Raw genomic sequence first — 25,913 nt, 5'->3', positions numbered from 1 at the left:
ATAAATATAGCACATAGGATATGCCAGGCTCCATTTTAAGTATTTTACAAATATTGACTCATTTAAATCTCACAACACCCCTACTAAATAGGTAAAATCAAACTTAGGAAGTCTGGCCATGTTCCCAACCATTACACCCTGCTGCTTCCTGGCTGATTCTTCTAAAAATGTCATCTCCATGGAGCTTAATGCTCGGAAGATGTGTCTTCATTCTCTCCTAGGGTGCCTTTCCCTCTTGCCCATCTTCCCTTCCTCTCTACCCAGATTAAGGAAGAAAATAAATAAGATTAGTTCAATTATTTTATTCCATTATGCTTTTCCTTCTTTGAAACAGCAGTGGCTACTGTTAGTAATGGTTTCCGAAGGCCACCTTTGAGGGTAAACAAGTGTTTTTTTTTTTTTAATTTATTTATTTTCAGCATAACAGTATCATTATTTTTTCACCACACCCAGTGCTCCCTGCAATCCGTGCCCTCTATAAAACCCACCACCTGGTACCCCGACCTCCTACCCCCCCACCACTTCAAACCCCTCGGATTGTTTTTCAGAGTCCATAGTCTCTCATGATTCACCTCCCCTTCCAAATACCCCAATCCCCTTCTAACTCCCCATGTCCTCCATGCTATTTGTTATGCTCCACAAATAAGTGAAACCATATGATAATTGACTCTCTCTGCTTGACTTATTTCACTCAGCATAATCTCTTCCAGTCCTGTCCACGTTGCTACAAAAGTTGGGTATTCGTCCTTTCTGATGGAGGCATAATACTCCATAGTGCATATGGACCACATCTTCCTTATCCATTCATCCAAGATGCCCTTCAACGGATGAATGGATAAACAAGTGGTTTGACACCCAGTGGGTCACTGGACTGCTGACATGGTCTATGTCTGCCTTTCTTCTTTCCCCTGTGTGTCTCCTTCCTCCTTTTCTAGAGCTTTTGGATTCCTGGCGCAATCCTTCACCTCCAGTCTTGAAAAGAGAGTTTAGAGACATAGGGAAGTTACAAAAACTACCTTTTAAGCCTGAAACTTAAGAAAAGGCCCAATATTTTAAACAATTCTTTTTCTTATGGTTAGTCATTTGGTCCTTTCCTGTCCTTTTTACAGTTTCTCTTGCAAATACACAGGAGTCCTCAGAGCCTTGGGTCTCCGATATCACACAGTATTCGCCTGGGAGGCACTTGCCATGAGCACAGACACTTGGGATTTAGCTCCACTTCTGTCACTAAGAAACAATCTGCCGCAGGGCAAGTCATTTAATATGACCTACACTTGGTTTCCTCACCTGTGAAAGTCTCAGGAGAGATACTGAGCTGGATGTTTTAAGGTCTTTTGCAGCTCTAAATTGTGATCTTCTTGGAAGAATTATGTAAGGAAGGGAAAGTGCCCAGGTATCAGAGTTCCTCTACTATTACTACTGATTGCAGTAGCACTTCAAGGGGGCCATTGTTCTTTATTAAATCGGGGTGAACTCCTCAAAACTGAGGGTGACAGCTGCTGGGGATGGCAATAGATCAAAACCTAATTACTTGCAGAATTCCTCCCCTATTTCTCTGTAAATACCGGGTCAGGGCGGGGTAAGACTATAATTAAAAATGATATTTTAGCTCTCTGGTCTACATAATAAACTATTCCAAGATAAATTCATTTAAAAGAAAACATTAAAAGATCTTTCCCCTTTAGCTTAGGAAGATTGCAGCAGTCATCTTGGTTTCTGAAACTGCAGAAAAATCTTAGAACAGAGCATCGGTAAGTATGCTAGGGCTCGACTAACAGAACACAATATAAATAAATAAATAAATAAATAATAAAAAATTATGCTAAGACTGCACTCCTCACACACCCAGCAGTTCTTGGAATACTTGTGCAGCCCAATCAGCTACGCTAATTCGTATTCTGTACATACTGGGCTCTGTCATTTCAGAGGGCCCAGAGACCTTTATAAACACCAGCCCCTCCTTCTCCCGATGTACTCTTGAACGACAGACTAGTTATTGGTCTCCACATGTAACAGAAAATGTGAGGCATGGGAGAAGAGGTCACTCTAGGAAAATGTAGGCCATCAGGGTTGCTAGGCTAAGAAATAACAGAAAAGATCTGAATGATTTACTGTCACTTTAAGATTTATGTAATACAATTACCTAAGTTTTTCGCTGTAAGGTCAGTTAGTCTGTCTTCCTTCCCTGTTCTCTAATGGCACCAACACCTCTCCTGAGAAATAAGCAAGCTTTTACACTGACCTGTCTGATCCAATGAGCTTATTTGCTTGTCACAGAATCGTAAGACATCTGCAGAACTGAATGGCAATTGAAAGGACTCTCAGAACACCACAATTTGACTCACCAAGGACCAGACTTAAAGGAAAAAGAATACCCTATGCTTTGGGTCAGACCGTGGGTCCAATTGTGTATTAACTTTAAGTTAGGGCCCCTAATCCTAACGGTACATGTATGTGTATGGGATTGTGTTCAAAAGTCTATCTTTAACTGGATGTTCATAGGGTGGCAGATCAACACTGGGTGGCACAGCGTTTAAGACCAGCTGCAAAAACAAAGAAATGCAAGTAAAAGAATGAGGGTAGGTGGAGAGTGAGTGATGACAGGGGAGAAAGAAAAGTTACACTGTCAAATGTACCTTGAGAACTTCTGTGCCTGCAGTCTACAGTTTGCCATTGCCCTTCTGAAAAACAGCAGAAGACACAGGAAGGAGTGTCTATCATTTTTCTAAGTGATAGGAAGTAAGACTGAATCTTCTTTTCTAGACTTTTAAAGAAATTACTTTGGTTAAACACTTTTCCCCTAAAGCTTATACACATCTTCATCAACCATCAAGACTACAATTGATACATATCTGAATTTTAAGAAACTTGAAAGAACTAGCATCTTTAAGAGCATAGTTTCGGACAAGAAGCCAAACTGGGATAGTGGCACATCCATAGTACTCCTTTTGAGCTCTGAAATAATCCATGATCTCATTGTAATAGCTATAACTAACTCTGGTCCTTGGTGATTTGTTTTAGTAATATAGTTTTGTTTTGAAACAAAACTGGTATTTCTGGAGGGACAGGGTTTGTATTCTATGGTTTGCCACAATTTCCACCACTCCATATTGTCTTGTCTTTAATAGTGTTTAAGTTCTCAGTCCCTGTCAGTTTATCTGTACATCCTGCTCACAAGATTTTTTTTGGTCAACTGTTGCTTTTATCTATTTGTTCTGATCAGGCTTAAGGTTACATGATCCCTTCCACTTCTAGCTTTGGTTGTTTTAATTTTTTTAATTTTATAAAATATTTATTTATTTATTTGAGGGAGGGGGCAGGGCAGAGGCAGAAGACAGAATTCCTAGCAGACTCTCTGCTGAGTGTAGAGCCCAAAGTGGGGCTCAATCTCATGACTCTGAGATTATGACCTGAGCTGAAACCAAGAGTCAGACACTTAAGTGACAGAGCCACCCAGGTGCCCCAGCTTTGGTGTTTGCTAACACCCTAAAAGTCCTGTCTAATAGACTTTGACCAGTTCACTTTCCTAATATAGATGGAAATAATCTTCTTTCAGCAGTGAGGCACTGATGAAGAAAGAACATGTTTTAAAAATGTATGATGTTTTATGGGATTGCTGATTTGTGTGTATCATTTAGATCAGTGGTGTTTAGATCATGAAGTATTTATGTGTAATTAGCACATCTTTGGGGTCTCTAATTTGTGTATGATTATATCATATCATGCTATCTCACATCTAACTCTTTTTTGAGTGGCAATTGCAAATATGGCTTCTAAATCATCTAGTTGTGAATATCACGGTCCCATGAAGATGGCTGATGAAAATAAAAGGAGTCCTTTTCATTGTTATTACTGGTAGGTTATTCCACTTTAACCACAAATGTAGACCTGGAAACTAGATTGTAATGTAGACCATGATAAAGTGTATTTGCAGTGAGTAGACTTCTGTGGTGGACCCCTAGGGATCCCACCTCCAGAAATTTACTGCATCTCTAAACACCTCCTCCTGTATGTGAACTTAATTTAGTGACTTGATTCTCATGAATAGAATACGGCAAAAGGATGGCATGTTACCAAAGACTGTGACTTCCATCTCCCTGGCTCTTTCTTGTCCTCTCACTTGCTGTGCTGTGTAAGCCAGATGCCTGTTGTGAGGTACTTTATGGTGAGGCCCACATGACAAAGAATTGAAGAAAACCTTCAGTCAACAGCTTGTGAAGGACTGAGGCCTCAGTCCAAAAACCCCTGAGGAACAGAATCCTTCCTATAAATAACCATGTGAGTGAGCTAGGCAGTAGGTCCTTCCCACTTGGGTCTTGAGATGACTGTAGCCCTGCCAGAGACCCAGAACCAAGGATCCAGCTAAGCTGCTTCTGCATTCTTGGCCCACAGAAACTCTGAGAAAATAAATGTTGTTTTTATATGCCACTAAGGTTTGGGGTAACTTGTTATATAACAGTAGATAACTAACACTGAATCTTGTTTTTCTATTGGAATAACAGATATATCTGTGCTTTTTTTTAAAAACCCAAATCTCAAACTGAGGTTAGGAAAGGAGGTAATTTAATCCAACCAGAGGTTTTTCAGTGTTGTACAGTGAAAAAAATAATTGGAAGTATGTAGCCCAACAAATAGTAGTTAAATTGAATTGAACTTAGAAATAATGAGCAGCTGAAATGTAAATGTTCATTATGCAGTAAAAAAGAAGTAGGCTAACAATGAGGAGGAAAACTATGAACACCAGAAACTGTACTATGATCAAGAGTACTGTGATAACAACCGTTACTAGATAGCAAATATTGTTGAGTTTGAGTTTTGAGGAACTCCACCACTTAACTGAGGAAAATGAGCAGGGGAGGAGAGAGAGCATCAGAGAGGCAGGAAGATGACCAGGTAATGAGGACGCCAGAAGAAGACAATGCTGACAGCTGACATGACTATAGGAACTTCACTAAAGCTGAAGTGCAGTGAAGGTGGAAAGGGTCATATGGACTTTCTTCCCTACTGGTTACTGATAACCTTGTGTGCGGTGGTAGCGTAGGAACTAGTTAGACCGAAATAGGTTGAAGGATCGATAGGAGCAAAATAAAGGAGCAAAATAAACCACTACTCAGTAAATCCAAAGATAAAAAACATAAAAATATGAGGAAAGAAAATGTTGAAAAAGAAGTGGGCATGTGACATACAAGTTGCTGGTGTGCTGGAATATCTTCAGGATGAGAGAGGTTAAGAGGGCAGACAAATGGGTTCTGATGGAAGTCTTGCAAACATTTAAAATGAAAATGCTCTGAATTCCTGATTTCCAAGTGTTATCTTGTCAAGGGATAAGAGACATGATGCCTTTTTAAAAGGATTTTAGAGGATTATCCAAATACTTGGTCATATGGAATTCGTACCTGGAAAAAGGTAAATGATGTGTTCAAATAAGTAATCAGATTGTTTTCCCAAGTCTAGGGGACAGAAGAAGTCCAATATGCTTACAGTTTCTAGGGGAGTAAAAAGCAAGTCACCTTCTCATGAAACTTTTGGTATGTTTCCTTTCTTAAAGAGAGAAAAGGGTGAAATCTGATCTTTAGAAGTTCTGGAAAACTTTTAGACCTAAGGAAAGACAGAACTGGGGTTGGTGAGGAAAGTGGAGACTGGGAGAAAATGGATAATTGAGCTTTGCTACTCAAGGTCAAGCATTATAAAAGACAGAGGGAAACAATGAGTGGAAGAGAGGAATTAATGTGCTTACTGTTCTAACTATGCCTATGCTTAGAACACACGGAATACATTCCATGTGATGGATGTATCAAATGTACTTAAGAACATGCAGACCTTTGCACTGGTGAATATTTCAATATTAAAAAGGGCATATTACAGAAAAACCATTCTTACCAAAGAAATAAACTTTTGTCTTTGAAATTTGAAACAACAAATAACAAATAAAGCATGAAAAACATGTTTTGAAGTGTGCTAACAGATCAAGATTGCATTTAGCAAACCACCTTTTCTCTGTTTAGGAACAATCTTAGGGATTCCAAAACACAATATGTTAATTAAAGGATTTCAGGTAGCAATCATGGAATATTTTTCATGACAGATGAAGAACACAGATATTCTGAAGACTAAAATTGCATAAACAAAACAAAGAGACACTGTGTCCCTTTTGCGGCAGTGCAAAGTTAGAGTGAATGCAAATGAATGTGCTGGCAGTAAAATTACACTATTAACCATCTGAAGATTGGGCTCATTACCTAAGAAGGCAAAGCATCAATTTGTAGCATTATAACATTCTGTTTGTGCTGATGAACACGTGTTTGGATGTTTTTATATATTCTCTACTCATTTGGGTGCATAGTAAGCACTTTCGCTTCAGCCTCTTGATAAAGGCTTAATTTTGTATTGTTTCTGTTATATTGTTTTCTCTAATGGGAATGATATTCTGTCTTAAAAATAAACACTCCATTTATTCTCCAAATAATTCTGAGATCAGGTTCTTCTGTTTCTCATTATCAAATGGCATATACACAATTATGGATATGTCTTAAAATTGAAGCACTTTTTGACTTGAAAAATGTATATTTGAATTAACATGAGGAAAATATTCATTCAGTTGTTCATTCTTCCATTCTTTAAATGCGCATGTATTGGGCTAAGCACATTGGGAAATTCAAGGGTGGATCTGACACTGCCTGCCTTCAGGATGTTTCTATGGCAGAAGTGGTGGAATCTTAGTAACTTCAAAACAGGCAGAGCTATCAAACCTCAGAGGAAAGAAAGCAGCAGTGTATTACTGCCTTCTACAAACATTTCTGACCACCTATGATGTGACTGCCACTGCTCTAGTGGCTGGGTATATAGAAGGGAACAAGATAGTCAAGGTCCCTGAGCTTATGGACTCTGCATCTTGGGGAAGAGATGAAGAATAAGGAAAAAACAAACACATAAATACTATAACTTAAGGTAGTCAGAAGTGCCATGGAGAAACTAAAATGGGGTAATATGAAGACAGTGATGGTATGTGGGGAGTATGACTTTGAGGTCATCAAGGCCTCAGTGAGGAGATGGCAGCTGAGTAGAGCTTTGATGATATATGGGAGCGAGTGTATGAAAATCTGAATAAAAGTCTTTTTACTAGGCAAAAAGACCAGTATGGAAAGGGCTTGAGGCAAAAATGAGCTTGGTATATTCTGGAACAAAAAGAAACCACATAACTAGAGTTTAGGAAAATGGGAGAGTGAGAGATGAGGCCATGGAGGTGGGAAGGGGCCAGATCCTATTGACTTCTGTAGGCTGCGATAAAGATTTTATTCTAAGTGAGAAGGACAGCCACTGGAGATTTTAAACAGGGTGTGCCATGATCTGATTTACATTTGAGAAGGATCATTCTGGATGCTGTGTGGAAATTCAGATATAGAGTGATAAGAAAGGTAACAAGGACAGAGATTAGGTATCTGGGAATTATCCAAGCTAGAGAGAACCAATGAGAAATTGACTCCAGTAATCCAACCTACAGATGATAGAGAGAACTTACTCTGGTAGTCCACTTAATGGTGGTTGGTTTGGGCCAGGTGATAATTACCAAGGTGAAAGACGTGGTTCCATTTTAGGGAAAGTTTCACAAAGGAAGTGATGTGGAACTATTTGAGCTTAACTTGACAGGCAGCCTTATGACAAGAGGGTAGTCACTTATGGATTTGAGTGCCTACCATGGGCTGCACATTGGGCTCCGTGTTGGGGGTATAGCAGTGTAAAAGTCCTCACAGAGAATGAGCAAACTAGCTGAAGAAGCAATATTTTAAGATACAAAAGTAGTGAGGTGAACAATACACTTATAAGAATTACTTCTGGATTTAGTTCTAAGGCTGTTTTATTCTTTTTCTTTTACTGTAGAAAATTGTATGATCAAACTCCTTTTGTATGCGTAACTCTCCTCGAATTTGCAAAAGTGTTAAGGTTCTATCAGTGGACACTCAGTTCACTGTCAGTTGGCAAATTTCATCAGATCACTTCCTTAGAAACAGTGGTTAATATTTATCTTTCTCGTTCTGAGGAGAAATTACAGCCTCATCAGGAAGGAAAAGAGCAAAGGAGAGTACAAAATATATGGTAAGTTCATGCATCTAGGTGCAAGTCTAACTTTTCATCTGCTTTCAGTCTTGCCCCCTGAATCTTTTCCCAGCTGGTTGACCCTACTTCAACTTTCCCTCCTTCTCATGCCAATTGTATACTGCCTCCAAAATTGACTGCCTAAAGCAGTCCAGTCATGTCTGTTCCTCAGAGCCTACAGAACAAATTTCAAATTCTTTAGCCTGACACAGACTGACCCAATCTACTTTTTCTGCTTTATCTCTGGCTGTACTCTCTGCTCTCTAATTGTTTTAATCACACTGGATTTTTTTTTCTTTTTAAAGAAATTATTTAAAAATCTATGTTTTTTTTTTTTATTTTTAACCATAACACAAAACTTACCACCTTAACCATTTTTAAGTGTATAATTTGGTGGCAGTGATTGAGGACATTCACACTGTTGCGCAAATCCCACTACATTTTAAATCACATAGTGTCACTATTCCTTTAATCTTTTGGCAATTTATATTTATATTTATATTTATATGATTTCTGCTGATCCCTGAAATGCTTTCCTTTTCCTTATCAGTTAAAGTCCTACATATCTTAAAGACCAGTGCTTAGATCCTACCTCTTCCTTTAGGTTCCTATGAGACCTTATCTGGAAACAGAAGGTCAACTCTGTTGCTAGGTAACATAGGGCTTATAGTTAAAATGATATGTTGGCTTGCAAATTGCATCTAGACTGAGAGGGTTTATACATGAGCTATAAATACCTGATGGGGATTTGATACTTTGGTTTTCCTTGAGTGATGACTCATAATTAGGCAGACCCCTTGCCCCTAAAGGCAAAGACTATTGGGTGTACAAGAGATAGATAAACTGCCTTTATTCAGGCTTTTAATTCAGGAACATTCCCACACCCACCAAATATTGATCTTGTCCTCTGGTACCTGAGCTGTCACCTGAGGGGCCTGGACTGATGTTTGTACCAGTATAAGGACTTGCACTGAAGAGAAGCCCTGAAGGTGCCCTGCTGGTCCTGTATGACATTCTTGTCATCCACCTAAAGCCAAGTTTGGCCCACAGTGGTCTTGTAAGTCTGACTGACTTACAAAAAGAACCGCTTTTGGGAGTTGCATCAATATGTAGAGATGTTGTCCTAAGTACCAATAGCCCTTTCATATCTGGACTGAAGACTCCTGTACATGGGGCCAGGCCAAGAAAGCATTGCTTACCTTTGGAAGGAGCTGGATTGCCTGTAGAATTCTTTGTCTGTGCCCAGAATTAAGGATTCCAATTTCCAACAAATCCTGATCTTCCATAACATTGCTTCCCTGAAATAAACCCAGAAATGTTAAAATCAGGTATTTTTACCATGGGTAAATAATGATTATTTATTATTTATATTATTTATTAATATATTAATATTATTTATTATTATTTATTACCATGGGTAAATAATGATTTATTTAATGCAGAGAAAAATAACTAATAAGTGAGCTGATTTTTACAAACAAAAACAGAGTCATTCTTCTGTGAGGGTGAGGGCAAGTTGGAGGTCACCTATGTGACTGAGTTGAAGGTCCTAGGAAAGCTTCCTTCCTCTCAGAAATGCTGTCATGGCTCACTATTTATGATGGGGTTATCTGCATTGGGGATTCATTCCTGTGTTCTAAAACCATTCCCCTAAAAATGCAAATGCTTCTGAGAAGAGTTGCCATTCAGGATCTTCAGTGACCTACCTATATGTTGACATGAATGAATCGGTTTTTAGTCTTCCCCTGAAAACAGACTGTGAGAGGAGGACTGATTAAAAAATTGAAATATACTAGGCTGGTTAAAAGTGGGAATTAATAATTAATCTTAAAATACTGAATGCCAGACATCTGATCAAGATATGGGGATACAACAATGAATAATTTGGAGGTCCTTGCCCACAACTGCCTTTATTCTTTCCAGTCCAGGGATGTAAAACAGATTTTCAAAGGCAGGTAGAATGCTGTGAATGTGCTATGATGGTGACACATGCTTGAGAACTCCAAGGGGATCTGGGTGTATGTTTTCCATAGAGGTGATGTCTGGTCAGGTATCTGAAGCATGGTTAGGACTTAGCACTCAACAGAGCAGGACACAGGGAAATGACATACACTGTCTCGTGGGTGAAAAACAACATAGCATATTCAGAAGCACTGGGTTCTTGGATGAGTTGGAGAGAGGAACAAAAGTTAAGGCTGTCAAGGTAAGCCAAAGCCTGACTATATGCACATTGCACACCAGCCTGAGGAATTCAGACTTCATCCTGACCATAACAAGGAGCCATGGACAGATTTTTTTTTTCAAGTTTTATTTATTTATTTGACAGAGAGAAAGAGAGAGCGCACAAGCAGGCAGAGTGGCAGGCAGAAGCAGAGAGGAAAAGCAGGCTCCTCGCTGAGCAAGGAGGCCAATGCGGGACTCGATCCCAGGACCCTGGGATCATGATTTGAGCCAAAGGCAGCCGCTTAACCAACTGAGCCACCCAGACATCCCCATGGACAGATTTTTAAGAACAGGGATTACATATGAGATTCCAAATTTAGAAAGATCAGTTTAGTTTAGTTTTAGGGCAATTTAGTGGCTAGGGCTCAGTTCCTTTACCTGTACAATGACAAAGTTGAGATATACAATCTCCAAGAACCAATCTAATTCTGAAATTCTTTGATTTCAATGACTTTTTTTTATGCCTCTGATTAATATTCTAATACAGAAACTTACAGATCGCTTATTTTGTTCCTAAATTTTAGTCTTTTGTAGTCTGTAAGCTAGTGTTTCCCTTTAAATTGAGGGGTCTATAAGGAAGTTCAAAATTTGAAGCATTCCTTTTTCTGGACAAATGAAACTATCTTATTAATGTGTAACAAAAACATTTATGAGTAGGAATTACAGAACACATCTTTATGGAGAGCAATGGGTACCAACAGATATTTAAAGCAAAAGAGAATGAATTCGAAAGGGCAATCCTGGGAGCACGGAGACCATTAGGAGTTAGTACAGTTGTTGTAGAGACAATGTGGGCTTAGACTGAGGTAGTGGTAGTCATGGGAAACAGAAAGACATGAGTGGGTTCGAAACTATCAAGAAGTGTGACTCAGTGACTGAATATGTGGAATGATGGAGAAATGCAGAATACACAGTACTTCCGGGCTTGGGCAATGGGGGGTGAATCATGATGCCTTTCCTGAGGTAATAAAGGAGGGTGGGCCAGTCTTGTGTGGTACAGAGTGAGATTAGTATCTTTCCCTGTATAGGGACAGAAGAGATGAATGTGAACAATTTAATATCAGACTGCATTATAAATGGGTAATTGATTGTTCTTAGAAAGATTAAAGCCATAAGAATGGTACCATAGCTAGAGATTTAAAATGGGCATTCACTGGACAAAAACATTCCACCTACTCCTGGTATCCTTCCTATGTTTAAGCTACCCTGGCCTTCTCAGAGGAGGCAGAACGATCCAGGTATATAGCAGCATGATAATGAAAAGCCTAATGAAAAACAAATAAAGCCAGTGTTGGCAAAATGCCACAGGAAACATTGCTCTCAAGAAATTACTCTGTGCACACAGTAGAGCATGGCTAAGAATATAAATGGCCTCATTTTGAGAAAGCGTTATTATTTTCAGAAATGGACTAGTATGTCATGAGTAGGATATATGATACTATTCTGTATTTGACTTTTAGTCTTTATAGGGTTTCCAAAAGGAGTTAGAAGGATCTTAAAAAACAAAAACAGAAAAAACAAACAAACAAACAAGAAACAGAAAACTTTGTCTGTCTATGTGCTAGATCATTATCAGGTTTTCTATGGGCTAAATTAACAACCCACAACATCAGCTCACACACATTCCTTGGGGTGTCTGTGCTTGTCTTCTGTCAGTGTATCTTCTGCTTTAGTAATTATAGATACCTACTATCTACAGGTAATCCTGAAAATTTGAATACTGAAATTATTTGAAGGATAAATCCTTAAAAAAACCACTGTTCTTCTAAACTACCAATATACCATCTTCTCTACCTTCAGTAGGAGGAACATTTTTGAAAAATTGTAGGGAAGTTAGACATCTTCTCTTTGGGTCAAATTTCCTAGCATATGGAATAATTACCAAACACTTTTGAAAAATGAGTGAAAATTTGGGAAGCACAGTGCAAATGGTGAGAATGTGCCCAAGGGGAAATGGTACTAATTGTGGAAATGTAAAGAAAAGGATTCTCTGTCCCCAATGAGGCATGCTGTTAGAAATTTTCTATTTTCTCTCTTACTGCAATATATAGAGATACCAAAAATATCCTGGTGCATCATCTAGCCAGTCTTTTTTTGAAACACCAACCAGGCTTGGAGTCTAAAGATCTGGGTCCGAATCTTGTTTGGGTAAACTTAGCTAAGTCATATATTATTTCTAGGTCTCATGGTCCTCACCCGTAAAATGCAGTTCAATGAATACACATTCAGTTCTAAAATGCTATGATTTCAGTAATTTCTAACTTTCAATTTGTATCCTTATATGTAAATATAGATTGTATAGTTTGAAGTTACATTTACATTGCAATGACATTTTAGTGTTTCAGAGCTTGCAACCTAAAGTTAGCTTTAAGAAGTATGGTTGACCCTTGAACAACATGGGTTTGAAATGTGTGGGTCCACTTAAACTTTTTTTTTTTTTCAATAAATACAATACTGCAAATCTACTTTCTCTTCTTTTTGACTTTCTTAGTAACATTTTCTTTTCTCTAGTTTACTTTATTGTAAGAATACAGCATATAATATTTGTAATTTACAAAATATGTGTTAATTGACTGTTTGTTATTACAAAGGCTTCCTGTCAACAGTAGGCTATCAGTAGTTAAATTTTGGGGGAGACAAAAATTATATGCAGATATTTGGCTGCATGGGGCAGCGGGGGTGGGGGGGTGGCCAGCACTCAATCCCTGCATTGTTCAAGGATCAATTGTAATTATAGAGAAATACAAGAATGCACTTTTTGGGGGGACAAATTAATCTCAGTATTAAGTAGGAACTTATAACATTTATTATTAAAAGAAATGACAGAATGCCTTCAGTCTGTAATATCAAGGCTTCTTACAGGAAGCCTTTCAGGAAAAAATCAAATGTCTCAAATCTTACAACTAACCATTTCATTTGCACTTGGGTAACAGATGTGCCATCAAAGACAATAAACATTTCCATTCTTCCTGGGAAGCTGGAATTTATTCTGATGTTATGACTTGCCTTTACTAAATGTTAGAAATATCACAGCTTATCTTTTTTTACCCCCTTCAGTAATAGCTGAATGTAAACTCTGGCTTTCTCTCTCTTTCCTTTTTCACATGACTGCCAGATCAAAGGTTTTTGGAGTAGAGCTCCATGATGTGTATCTTTTGCTTAATCAACTACTACACTGTACTGTCTACCCCCTCATCCCTAGTATGCATGCTGTGTGTACTTCCTATCTCCCATTTACTCCTCAACCCACCACAATAACTCCATAGAGTTTCTCTGCCAAATGTTGAGAAAGATGTCTCAATTGCCATATCTAGTTGATTCTTTTCAAACCAGATTTCAAAAATGTGTTGGCCACAGGAGGCTGGTGTCTACAGTACTGGACAACACAAACGAGAAGATTTCTGTCATCAAAGAAAATTTTGTTAGACAGTGCTTTTCCACAATTAAAGGCATTTCTTTTGAAACGGTAGTTGAATCACATAAGGAAAAAAATGGGGACTGATAGGGAATCAGAACAGGGAGTCAGAAATACTCATGAGTCATCCTCAGGATATAATTGATGTGCTTCTTAGTCAAAGTTCATGAACATAAAATTGAGGATGTTTAGCAAATTTTCTTCTAATTTTTCAGTCATTAAAACAAATTAGTAGCAGTTCTATTTTCATTAGTGTTTCTTATGGGACTAGAAATCTATGCTATCAAAATGACAAATCAAATCAAGGAGTAATTTCTTATTTTCTTAGCACACTACCAGGCACATTGCACAAGGCACTTAGGGAATAATAATCAGCAGATAAAGTTGCTTAGTTAATGACTTACTAGAAGGATCAAAGGCCCAAGACAGTGTTTTTTAGAATAGCTGTCCTTTTACTGACAAGAAATATCTAATCCAGGGGTCTTTATTGCTTTCTTAAATCATGGAATGGGGAAAAAATAACATATTTTATGCTCTGAGAGCTGAAACTCAAGTTTCTCTGACCCTAGGGAGAATATTTTGTATTACTGGATTTTTTTTCAGCTGTGATAAACTAACAATTTGACCAAATAGAATCAAAAGTAGTATTTTGTTCTTAATGCTCTATGAGAAATATAATAGCTACTTATTGAATTCTTCTCTCAAAAATATCTAAACTGATCTTCTCTGATCACTGATCTGATCACTTCTGTCTCTCAGAACTCCAGCTTGAAAAGTCCTCTTATTTTCATAACCTCAATTCCATATCAGATTCATTCAGCAAATGTTCCTTCATGTTGCCTATTATATGTAATAAATCCCTACAGATGCTAGGGAAACATATTTAAGGACCACAGGGAACTTGTTTATTTTTAATATAACCTTAAGCTGGATGTTATTTATTCTCTCTCTTCAGTCCAAGACTGAAAAAATTGATAGGACTCTGTCAATTTGGAGAAAAAATTATTTTTGCTCAATAATTAACTAAACTAGATTCTTCTCCACAATTTGTGTGGCCCGAAATATTTAAAACAGAATATTTGTATAATAGAATGATAGCAAGATCTTGCAAACTCACACACAGGGAAACACATATTTTGGATTATTTTTAATATTTTTTACAGCATAAATAATGTTGTGGCATAAAACTATATATAATGTTCGTGGAATAACATACCTCTTAGCTTTTATAAAGGCTTTGAGTCAATTTGATATCAACCTACAAGTAAACAGAATGCCAGTCTTTTCTGCATGATTAGGATGGTAACTATTGGGATAAGTCCCAGATTTATAATTCCCCTGACAGTGTTGGAAAGCTTTATTTTGTTTATCAGATGGAAACATGGGTTACCGTAAGTAATCAGATAATGGATAATGTGCTTCTTCCAATTTTACACAACTAAAAATTTTGTGTGTGTGTGTTTCTTCCAATTTTAATTCCCTCTCTTACATGAATGAAATAACAGTATACTTTTTTTTTTATATTTATTTTTTATTTTCAGCATAACAGTATTCATTATTTTTCACCACACCCAGTGCTCCATGCAATTCGTGCCCTTTATAATACCCACCACCTAGTACCCCAACCTCCCACCCCCCACCCCTTCAAAACCCTCAGATTAATACCCAACTTTTGTAGCAACATGGACAGGACTGGAAGAGATTATTATGCTCAGTATACTTTTTTTTATCCCTCTACCTTAGCCTTCCATTTGAAAATGTTCTGTTTACCGCAATGGAATTTCTTGTTCACGGCTTAACTAGATTTTCACATTCTTAGCTTACGAAGAGAGTTTCTTAGAGTCTTTAGACAACATGGATCATTGATTCAAATAAATGTCACATTATTGAGCAATAAGTTAGAGAGCATCTTATATATGTATCTATTTTAATAAATATGCTATATCTTAGAATTATTTTTTAAGATTAGTATTTATTACTAACATGATTGTAATGAGTTTTATACTACCAGTTTTCCCCTCTTTATTTTTCACTTCTATTTCCCCTTTGAAATATCTGTTCCGAAGCTATGGAGAGAGAGAGAGGGAGGGAATTGAAGTAATCAGGTATTTATTTGTCAAAGTATTGAGCAAGGTTTGATGATTTCACAAGTTACAACTCTAATTCATTTGAGTGTGTTCATGTAGATTTTAGAATTATGTATAAGACTTCAAAGTCATTTATACAGTAATCTGTTCTATCTTGGTCAAACGTTTCACAGATGCAAGAGGAAGCCTATTCTTTTTTAAGGATGTTAATCCACCAGTCCTATGAGAAGGAATGAGATTGTGAACAAAACTTATTTCTACATTCTTACTTTTTTCTGGATACATGCATATGAAAATATGAAGCTTATGAAGACCTACTGTCTTCTTTAAATTTTCACACCAATAGCAGGTGATGTAAGCATAAAGCAAATTACACACTTACTGAGTTCTTATTATGTGTCAGGCCCTGTTTTGTTCCGTTTTATTTATTTATTTTTGAATATTTTTATTTATTTATTTGAGAGAAAGTGAGAATGAGAGGGAAAAGCAGACTCACTGCTGAGTGAGGAGCTTGTTGTGGGGCTCTATCTCAGGACCCTGAGATCATGACCTGAGCTGAAGGAAGACGCTTGACCAGTTGAGCCACCCAGGTTCCTCAGACAGGCCCTGTTCTAAATGCCTTAGATATATTATCTTACTTAATTCTCACCATAGCTCTCTGAGATAGGTGCTTGTTCCATTAGCTAATAGGAGCCTTTTGCGTGACTATTTCCCAATACTGCCTCCAGTAGGGTTAGTGTCGGAGAAAAAAGATTCAGTTAAAAAATGTGACTAGACCTAAACCATTTGCTTTTTGCTTTAGAGCCATATAAATTTCACATTTGAAAGCAAGTGTTCCGACATATTTTACATTTGATTTCACAACGTTTGAGCAACAATGAATCTATCTTTATAGAAGAGAATTTGGAAAGCTGTCTGACCTATTCTTCCCTCCTCTGCTCCAGTCCTGTCTGTTCACTGAATCCTGGAATCGGGACTGGCAGGGACGTGGGGGGGTTTCTGGTCTAAATGTTCCCTAACTAACCGCAAAGCTTTAACTTCCCTCTTTTGAAGCGTGGTGTCTAGCTGGGTTACACCATTCCCAAAGGGGTAGGGCGGATATTAAATGCTTTAAATGGTCTTTCCCAATAGCGGAATCTGAGCAGGGGGCTGGGGGGATACCTCAGTCCTACTCGTTTAGTTCCCACTGTGCTGCAGACTGCGACAGGAGAGCTATTAGAAGAACATGCCAAAAGTGGAGATGAAAACAGTTAGCAGCTGTCCTGTGTCCTTTTCCAATCACAAGCTGTGAAGATGAAAAAAATGTTTTTCCTTGGGTAGGCCATACATAATCTTGGCAGGTATCTGAGTTTTGTTCTTCTATCTAATATGCTGAACATTCCCCAGTGCCTCATAAGGGAAAAATGAGCAGCAATTAGATTAGTTTGGACACCCTGCTCTTAACAGAAGAGGAACATGGCACCTTCATATTTACAACAGGCTCCTCTTGCAAGTGATCTCTCACTGGTGGTACAGAATTCTGAAAGGAAGCTCCTCTCTGGAGAAACAAAGAGAATTTGCTACCAAATATAACCAACACAGCCACACACTATGAAGTAGAAAAAGCACCTAAAATGAGTAGTGTTAACTACCAGTCACTGAGTACCAGGTACTTTGTCCACCTTATTTAGAAACCTTACTACCCATTATAACAAAGGAGGCAATACCTTCATGTCACAGACAAGGAAACTAAGTCCCAGAACTGTGAAACCATCTAGCAACTTCACACAGTTAAAATACAATGGATCTGGGATCAACGTTTTACTCTTTGAGACCGTGACACTCATGTTTCCTTCGCTACAGTAAAGAAACCAAATGTTCAGTAGAGGACATTTTCTAGATGGAGATTCCAGTCAGAGGATGTGTAATACTGCCAAGAAGTAACTCCTGTGATGCTATTTTCACCATAGCTTCACATATATATTGACAGACCACTGGGAGTGACTGCCATGGTTTCTCCAACACATTTTATTTCAAATAAATTATTTACCTTCTGAAAGGTTAAGTAGTTAGTTCTTCCAACTGTCTTAACATAATCTAGAGCCAAGCGTGCTAATCTAAGTGACAGAGTCTGGCTAAACCACCAACTAAGTTCTCATACTCTGAGCCAGGACTGTGCTGGGAGGTGGAAAAGAACAGCATGGCATCGACTTGGCACTTCTCAGCTCTTCTGTAGAGCCTTGTCAAACTATCTTTTCTGGTCAACTGAGAAAGGCCATGTTGGGTTTCTTTTCTTTATGTCTCTTTCAAAGCCAGGATGTCTGAAAATTATCTAATAAGGTAGAAAATGCCTGGGAATGTATTAAGGACATTTGTGTTCTTAACTTAACCTGTTCTGAATCCAGAGAAAAGAGTCAGTTGCAGTCCCCTGAGAAGGCTATCCAGGCTGAAGAAGGCTGTCACAGTGAAGGTGGATAATTTGGTCCTGTGAGAATTGGAAGGCTGGTCATAAAGGCAACTCATTAACCATCAAAGAGATGGTTGTCCTCAAGGAGTGGAGATCTACAGATTTAAAGATGATGAGGTTGCCTGATACTGAACTGTATTCAAGAAAACGTCAAATGAGTGTAGGAGGAAAGGAACAAGGAGGAAGAGAAAGCAGGGAGGGAAAGAATGAGAAAGATAAAGTATTGCTCATTAAGGGTAAAGGTAGTAGTGAGGAAAGTAGGGTTGCCAGATAAAACACAGAAATTCCAATTTACATAGGATTGTATATTTTTATTTGGTTAATCTGGCACCCTTACAGCAGAGGCTATTGAACACTGGAAATGAGCTAGCGGAGTCCAATCCATAATCAGAGCTACCACAGAGATAGGATTTGCCACTAATTCATTTATTCAACATATATTTGTTCATCTAATATTTTGTGAGCTCTTACTATGTACCAGGCACGAGGCTGGGTTCTGAGACACACTAAGAACAGAACAGACAAGGTCCCTCTGCTTTTAGAGTTTATAGTCTGGTGGGGAAAATAGGAAAATAACGAAACAAAAAACTATGCAAGTAATTATAATTTAGCAAAGTTTTATATAGGCCAAGAAATATTAAGGGCTTTATTTTGTTTATTGCCTACAAAAACCCCTGAGGTTGGTACAGTTATTACCCTTATTTACAAAGAAAGAATTGAAAACACAGAGAAGCTAATAATTGCTCAAGTTCACATGTCTAATAAAAATTGCTCTAAGGAAAATTAATACAGTGCCATGGTAAAAAAAAAAAAAATTACAAAGGAGATTTATGCTAGAAGGAATGGTCAGGAAAGCCTCTCTGAGGAAGTGACATGTAAACTGAGATAATGAGGGATTAAAAGGAGCAACCAAAACACAAGAAGAGCCATCAGAAGGGCATTGTAGAAGGAACAGCAGGTGCACAGGCACTGAGGTGGGAAAAGAGCCAGGGAGATTCTAGGAATAGACTGAAGGCTAAAAAGACAAAATACAGTGATTGAGGGGAAAGAGGACAATGGAGGGGAAACAGGGAAGATAGTGGAGATCCTGATAAGGGCTCTGATTTTATTCTAAGTGCAATCGAAAACACTGAAGGAAATAAACTGACATATATTTTACCATACTCTGGCTATGGTGTAAAGAAGGGATGGAGGAATTGGGTGACCTGGAACCTGAACTCAACAACCTGAGTTGAAATGATAGCCTGGAGACCCTGAAATCTGAGGAAAATGGGATGAAATATGACCTGTTGGAGAACCACAGGAATTGGCCTCACTGGAGAGTCAAATTTCCAAGCTAAATATAATCTTTCATTTGAATCAAAAAGAAAGTCCAGATGACAAAGACAGAAGTCAAAATGGTCTTTGATATAGTATCTAAATTAATACAACTGTGGCTAGAGATTGAATACCACCTGTTAAAATGTAAACACCCATACTCCATGGACTCACCATTTCTATTTCTAAGTTGCAGACATAGTTGTGAGGCTGATCCCCTTCTCCCTTGCTATCTTCTACCATGCAGGCTGGAGAAATTCAATGCTTCAACTTCTCTTGAAGCTATGGGTGGACATGTGACAAAATTTGCCCACTGGGGAACTTCTGGAAACACTTTTGCTTTTCTGATTAAAAGGGAGAAATTCACCTGGTATCTTTGTATGTCCATAAGAAAGTGGCTGTGGATTTCCCCCGATGAGTGTGGTCAATTGTTCATGTAAAGTGGCAGAGATGGGTTCACAGTTAGTTAACCAGCAAAAACAAAGAACCCTATTGGACATCTGTAAGCAGGCAAGCATGAGTTGTGGGAGAGTTAGTCCCTAAATAAGAAATGTTATTTAAAGCTGTCTCTGAGTTTTGCATCCAAGTGGCTCTGGCCAATGCTGATCTGTTGTGAGGGAAAATAATGACAAGGATGTGGACTATGGCATGTAATAGAGGTCATAGCTGAGACGTCAAGGTATTTACCTTAGACAGACCTGGGTGCAATAACCACAAAGAAGTGTGGAGAAGGGTATTAGAAAGAATGAAAACTATCATAACAAAATTGGGAGGGTGTGTGTGTATCCATCTACAGATTCTGTTTGTTCTAATTTTGACTTAAAATTATGCAATCTCACAGAAATAATTACTTGAAGGAATTTGTTTTCTATGGATTTTGGTTTCTATTCACATTTGCTGGATGTGAAGTTACCAAAGTGTTCATGGGGTTGACAGATTTTAAATCTGGGAGTGGCTTTTAGCTTCTAATTGAAGAGGACAGGCATCCAGAGATTGTGGAGTCATCATAGTTCTAAAGGAAGCACATTTTTACATAAATTTGAGTTTTTATGGGAAAGGATTTTTACACTTAAAACTTGAACACATTATAATCTTAACAGAACAGAAACAATGAGAGCATTTGTGGGGTTTGTTAGGTTGGCCTGAGCATGTGACTTTTCCCTGAACTCTCGAGATGCCAAAGTTTGTGCTTAGGTCCTTGGTAACTTGGAATGCCTTTGGTGGACAGTGAAGGTGATTGCCCTATTGAAACCATTGACCAGAATATTCCTGACTTTTCTCCACATTTATTTTTGGTTTTAGTTTTGGTCTTAAAGACATTGTTCTTGAAATATCTTCAGTAGAAAACATTTTATTCCCCACGAAAACTTTGTTTTTGCTTGCTTTATATAAAAAATGTGGTGTTGGGAAAACTCACTGTATGTTTGTGTCCCCCTCATCCCCCAGATTCATGTGCTGAAACCTAATTCCCAATGTGGTGATATTTGGAAGCAGGGCCTTTGGGAAGTGATTGGGTGTTGAGGGTAGAGCCCTCTTGAATGGAATTAATGCTGTATAAAAAAGGCTTCAGAGAGCACCCTTGCTTCTTCTGTCATGTGAGGACACAGATGAGAAAAGATGGCCATCCATGAACTAGGAGGTGGGCCCCTATCAATCACCAAATCTGCTGGTGCCTTGATCTTGGACTTACAGTCTCTAGAACTCTGAGAAATAAATTGCTGCTGTTTATAAGCCAAGCAGTCTATGGTATGTGTATGGACTAAGACATAAAACAGCACTGGAATTAAGGATGAGGAGATGGTCACTGTTGTTTAGATACGCAGGAAGCTGACCCAACCATAGGATTAAAGAACGCTGGGCAAAATCACAACTCAGAGTTGTTTGGACTGTTGTAGAGTTGTGTAGCTCTACCATTTGGCCTTAGGTTGAATACAAAGAGACAATCTGTGCGAGGCACACAAACACCCCTGTTCTCTGTATAGGCATCTATACTATGAAGGATACTCCTTCTTCATTTTCTCCTACCATTTTCTTCACTAAACAAGAACAAGATATAGGAGAAAGGGAGATACCGTTTCTCATGATGAATATTATTAAATGCCCCCTTGTCTAGTTTTTCTAATTAAAGAGAAGTTTTTAGTTTTACCTCCAAAATATTTACTGGTACCAAAACCATCACAAATTCCTTCATATTAATATGAGCATTATTGGAAATGGACATATTTTGTCTAAGTCAAAGCAGATGCTAACAGGCCACAGAATCTCTTATTTCTTTCTACTTGGTGTTATATGTCATGTTCTTCATTAGATAGCAAAATTCTTGGAAGAAATGATCATGACTTAAGCATCTTTGCATCTTCTCTATTGGCTATATTTTGCTGAACTTTTGAATAAAATAAAAGCTTGAAAGAAAGAATACTAAGTAAAAAACGAGGAACCATAAGTTTATAAAAGATATCCAGTCTAAGGCTCACCAAGTAAGTCTGTAGCAAAAGGGTTGAAAAGTTTGAGCTGAAAATTCTAATATTGAGGATGTCTGATTTTTTTTTCCCTAATTGAAGAAAGGATAAAGATGGAATTTCCGGTACACGATAACACCAAAATGTTCTTAATTTTTTTCAGTGTTGCAAATTCTCATGATTTGATTTTCATCCAGGACTGTCAGTTGAGACATCTGATAATCTAAAAGCATTCAGAGAATTAGGATCCCATATGGCTCAAAAATATTTCCTTTCCGACAGGGAAAAAGAGAACACACTGTGAAAATAATACTGGTATAGCCTTTGGTTTATGTGTAAAAGGAGCACAAATGAATTTAAACCTTTACCTATGGTATAGTAATCACTGTAATGATCATCATGGTCAATTACAGTGAATAAATTAAGAAGAATATACAGTTCTCATAAGCATGTTGCCTTATGAAAAAGTAGAGATATTTCAAAGCAGTGATAGTAATGTAGTTAGTTTAGTCTTATGGAAACAACATTCATTGGAAATGAGCACCAAATTAGGAGTCCTGACTTATCACTAATTGTGTAAACCTGGGAGTCTTTCAACTTCCTTGAGACTTTATTTTCTCAGCTGAACAATGAAAAAAATTGGACCAGATGTTCCTCTTTAAGACAGCATCTGTTCTGGAGGTTCTAGCTGGGAGTAAATCTACTCATTTACTCATATTGTTTGAAGAATATTTCTCCTTGTTTGGGGGAAGTTATTTTCTTTAAACAAATGTTGAGTATTAATGTACATTTATATAATGATGAGAGAGGACAGAGACTTGGTTGAGTTCAGCCAACTGCACTCACTGAATTAATAATAACAACAACAGTAGTAATAATAATAATGACTGGCATCATTCATTAGGTGTTGACTGTGAGCCAGAGATTGCTTTGTCTTCAGAGTCTATGAAATAGATATTATTATTAATACTCCCGTTTTACAGATGAGAAAAGTGAAGTCGAGAGATGACTAGAAACTTGACTGAGATCACACAGAAGTGGTAGAGCTGCTGTGACAACTGAGGTGGCAATAAAGGGAATGATGGGAGCAGATAACCAGATGCCCCCACATCCCATAGTTTCCAGACAAGTGTCTTCCACATGGAATTGCCTCACAGAGATTAGATGGGGGGAGTTTCTCCTTACTAGCCCCATGGTCTGCATCAACTCTCTTTCTCACTATCTCTAGTGAGGAACTGGAGATTAATAAAGAGGATGGAATTTAGAGCTCCGGGTTCACATCGCGGTTTTGCTTTTTAATAGCTGAGGGACTCGGGCAAGTAAACTTCCTTTCTTCATCTGTAAAATGGAGATACCAATGACGCCTACCTTTTAGGGATGTGGTACATAATGTTTATGGAATTGCTTCATAAACTATAAAGTAATATTGCTAAAAATAAAGCATGCCTGCTAGGAACTACTTTTTTTCCCATTTTTTTTTTTTTTCCGTTAAGAACATAGAGCTGTAAATCTTCTAGTTTCATGTTGTTTTTGCCAGAAATAGTCTATTCTGAAAGAGGCAGCTTGTGTGGTGGAAAAAAAATGTAGGTTTTATTCCTAGCTCTGCCATTTACTTAGCGTTTTGGCCATGGGCAAGTCGCTTAATTGGGCATCCCACTGGGCCCCAGGCTTAGAAGGGCCCTGTGCTCAGAGTTTTAATGCTCTGTGGTTGCTGTCTTGAAATTTTTCAGCATTTTTTCTCTGACTTTTTATTTTGTAACTGAAGATTGATGGGACAATGGAGTATGTGTTGGGTTTCTCACCATGACTCAGAGATGGGTTCTACTGAAAAGCTCTTCAGCGCTTCCTAGGCTCACTGGCCCTAGGCCCCACTTGGCCCCTTCTCTACTTGGTCCTAAAACAGCTGCTGCCCCACTCTCTACCTCCAGCAGAGTTGTAGACACTGGCATAGGACAGGTTGGGATTAGGCATTCACACTCTATGGCACCTCAGGGTGTGGTATGTTTTCCCTTACTCCCCGACAAGCTGCAAGTACCATGGCATGTCTGGTGGCCAGTGAACCAAAGTTTACCCTTAACCCAGATACAAAGAATGTCCTGACACATAGATTTAAAAATCACTGGAGGTCCACTGTCACCCATAGGTTCAAATGATGGGCCTCTAAGAAAGGGAGATGTCTATCCTGATTTCCTCAGACCCTGCCCAGTTCTAGGAGCTGGGCACTGGAAGGAGAGCTCAGCAGATAACAGGCTCTGCAGTGAGGCACTGTGTTTGCATTAGGAGGCGGGGTCCAGGCTCCATTAGGAGCCAGGGTCCATTAGGAGGCAGGTCCTCTAGGCCTGCGAGGGTCTTCATTCCCTGCAAGTATCCTGTGCCTGGGAGCACTCCCTTGCCTGGAAACCTTCTTTCCTTCTAGCCTTCAGCCTTCCTCATTTTGGTTTGTATTTGTCTCTTTTGGCCAGCTCACGGCACCCTTTGGATTAAAGCTATGAAATAGAAATTGTGTGATTTTGGTTATTCTACATATACATAAAATATTTTGATATTTGTGTTTAAAATTGGCATTTCAGGTGCCTGGGTGGCTCAGTTGGTTAAACAACTGCCTTTGGCTCAGGTCACGATCCCAGGGTCCTGGGATCAAGTCCCATATTGGGCTTCTGCTGCTCAGCGGGGAGCCCGTTTCTCCCTCTCCCTCTGTCTGCCACTCCCCCAGCTTGTGCTCTCTGTCAAATAAACAAATAAAATCCTAAAATAAAAATAAAAATAAAAATATAATTGACATTTCACAATATAAAAACAAATGGCAAAATTCGTACTAAGAAAAAAAATCTTAATTTTTTTTACTCAGAATACTAAGTAGTAAATTAAAAAACACCATAGCAAGTTTGGAAAAACACAAGGAAGAAAGGAAAAAGTCTTTATGTAATTTTGATGGCACTTTTACTTCCGCTTTTTAAATGAGGTGTCCTACATTTTTATTTTGCACTGGGTCCCACATGCTTCCAGTGTGTAAGTTTTGCATAATCACCTGGTCCCTGCATCCCTCCACAGGTACATCTGGAGTATCTGTAAGCTCAAGTTAGGAAGCACGGCTGGACTGACCCATGAACAGCTTATTCTCTACCCAGTTATCTGTGCCCTTATCTTTACCTTTCTAAGAAGGGGGGCCATCCCCTTCAAAACTATGGAGGTCATTTAACCTTACGAAGGATGATGTTTCACTAGACATTAACTAGATACAATTTCCATTTGTAGTTTTAGAGATTGGCTTAGAATTATGAAAATAATTGTAATTTGCCTGGTCTTCTGAGGTCATTCATTCATTCATTCATTCCCTCATTCTCACATTTATTTATACTGTCCTTTTATAACATGTACTGAGTGTTTATCATGCTGCACATACTTTGTTAGGCATTGAGAATTCAAAAGTTATTAAAATGCTCTCTCCCCTAAAGGAGCACAGTAATGAGGGCAGGGGCAGGGAGGGAGACAGCACATAAATAATTATTTTTTGTGACAGAAAGTGCAGTAATTATGGTTATACAAAAAAAAGATTTCTGAATGCATAAGCATGAATCACGGAAGATATTTTGGGGCAGGTGACATCTCTGTTACCTACTAAATGATTAGTAAAAGTTAGCCAGGATATAGAAAAATGGCAGAGGTAGGGAGGAGAGGGCATTGCAGGGATGGGTTATAGCATGAACAAAGGCACTGAGACAACAGTGTAATGAGGGTGAAAAACAACTAGTAGTTTACGTTAATCAGGACAAGACCAAGTAGCTAGCTTTGTCAACTAGGGTACTAAATGGCCTTCATCCTATAGCTCAGAGCAGTTTGTGAATTTTTTTTTTTAAGATTTTATTTATTTA

At 38.3% G+C, this 25,913-nt stretch overlaps 1 protein-coding gene across 18 annotated transcripts in view; it reads right to left on the bottom strand.

Moving 5' to 3' along the window:
* The window catches only part of ANKS1B (ankyrin repeat and sterile alpha motif domain containing 1B), a 1,113,310-nt gene that overhangs the window by 305,707 nt on the left and 781,690 nt on the right, over positions 1-25,913 (bottom strand). For all 18 annotated transcript variants that reach the window (XM_082739199.1, XM_082739197.1, XM_082739179.1 and 15 more), the window contains one exon: positions 9,294-9,392. In XM_082739199.1, coding sequence (XP_082595325.1) covers positions 9,294-9,392 — 99 coding nt within the window. The remainder of the gene's footprint in view (positions 1-9,293; positions 9,393-25,913) is intronic.

The sequence above is a fragment of the Mustela nivalis genome (assembly GCF_964662115.1).
Source record: "Mustela nivalis genome assembly, chromosome: 7".
Taxonomy (NCBI): Eukaryota; Metazoa; Chordata; class Mammalia; order Carnivora; family Mustelidae; genus Mustela; species Mustela nivalis.
This window is presented reverse-complemented; position numbering and strand designations above follow the sequence as displayed.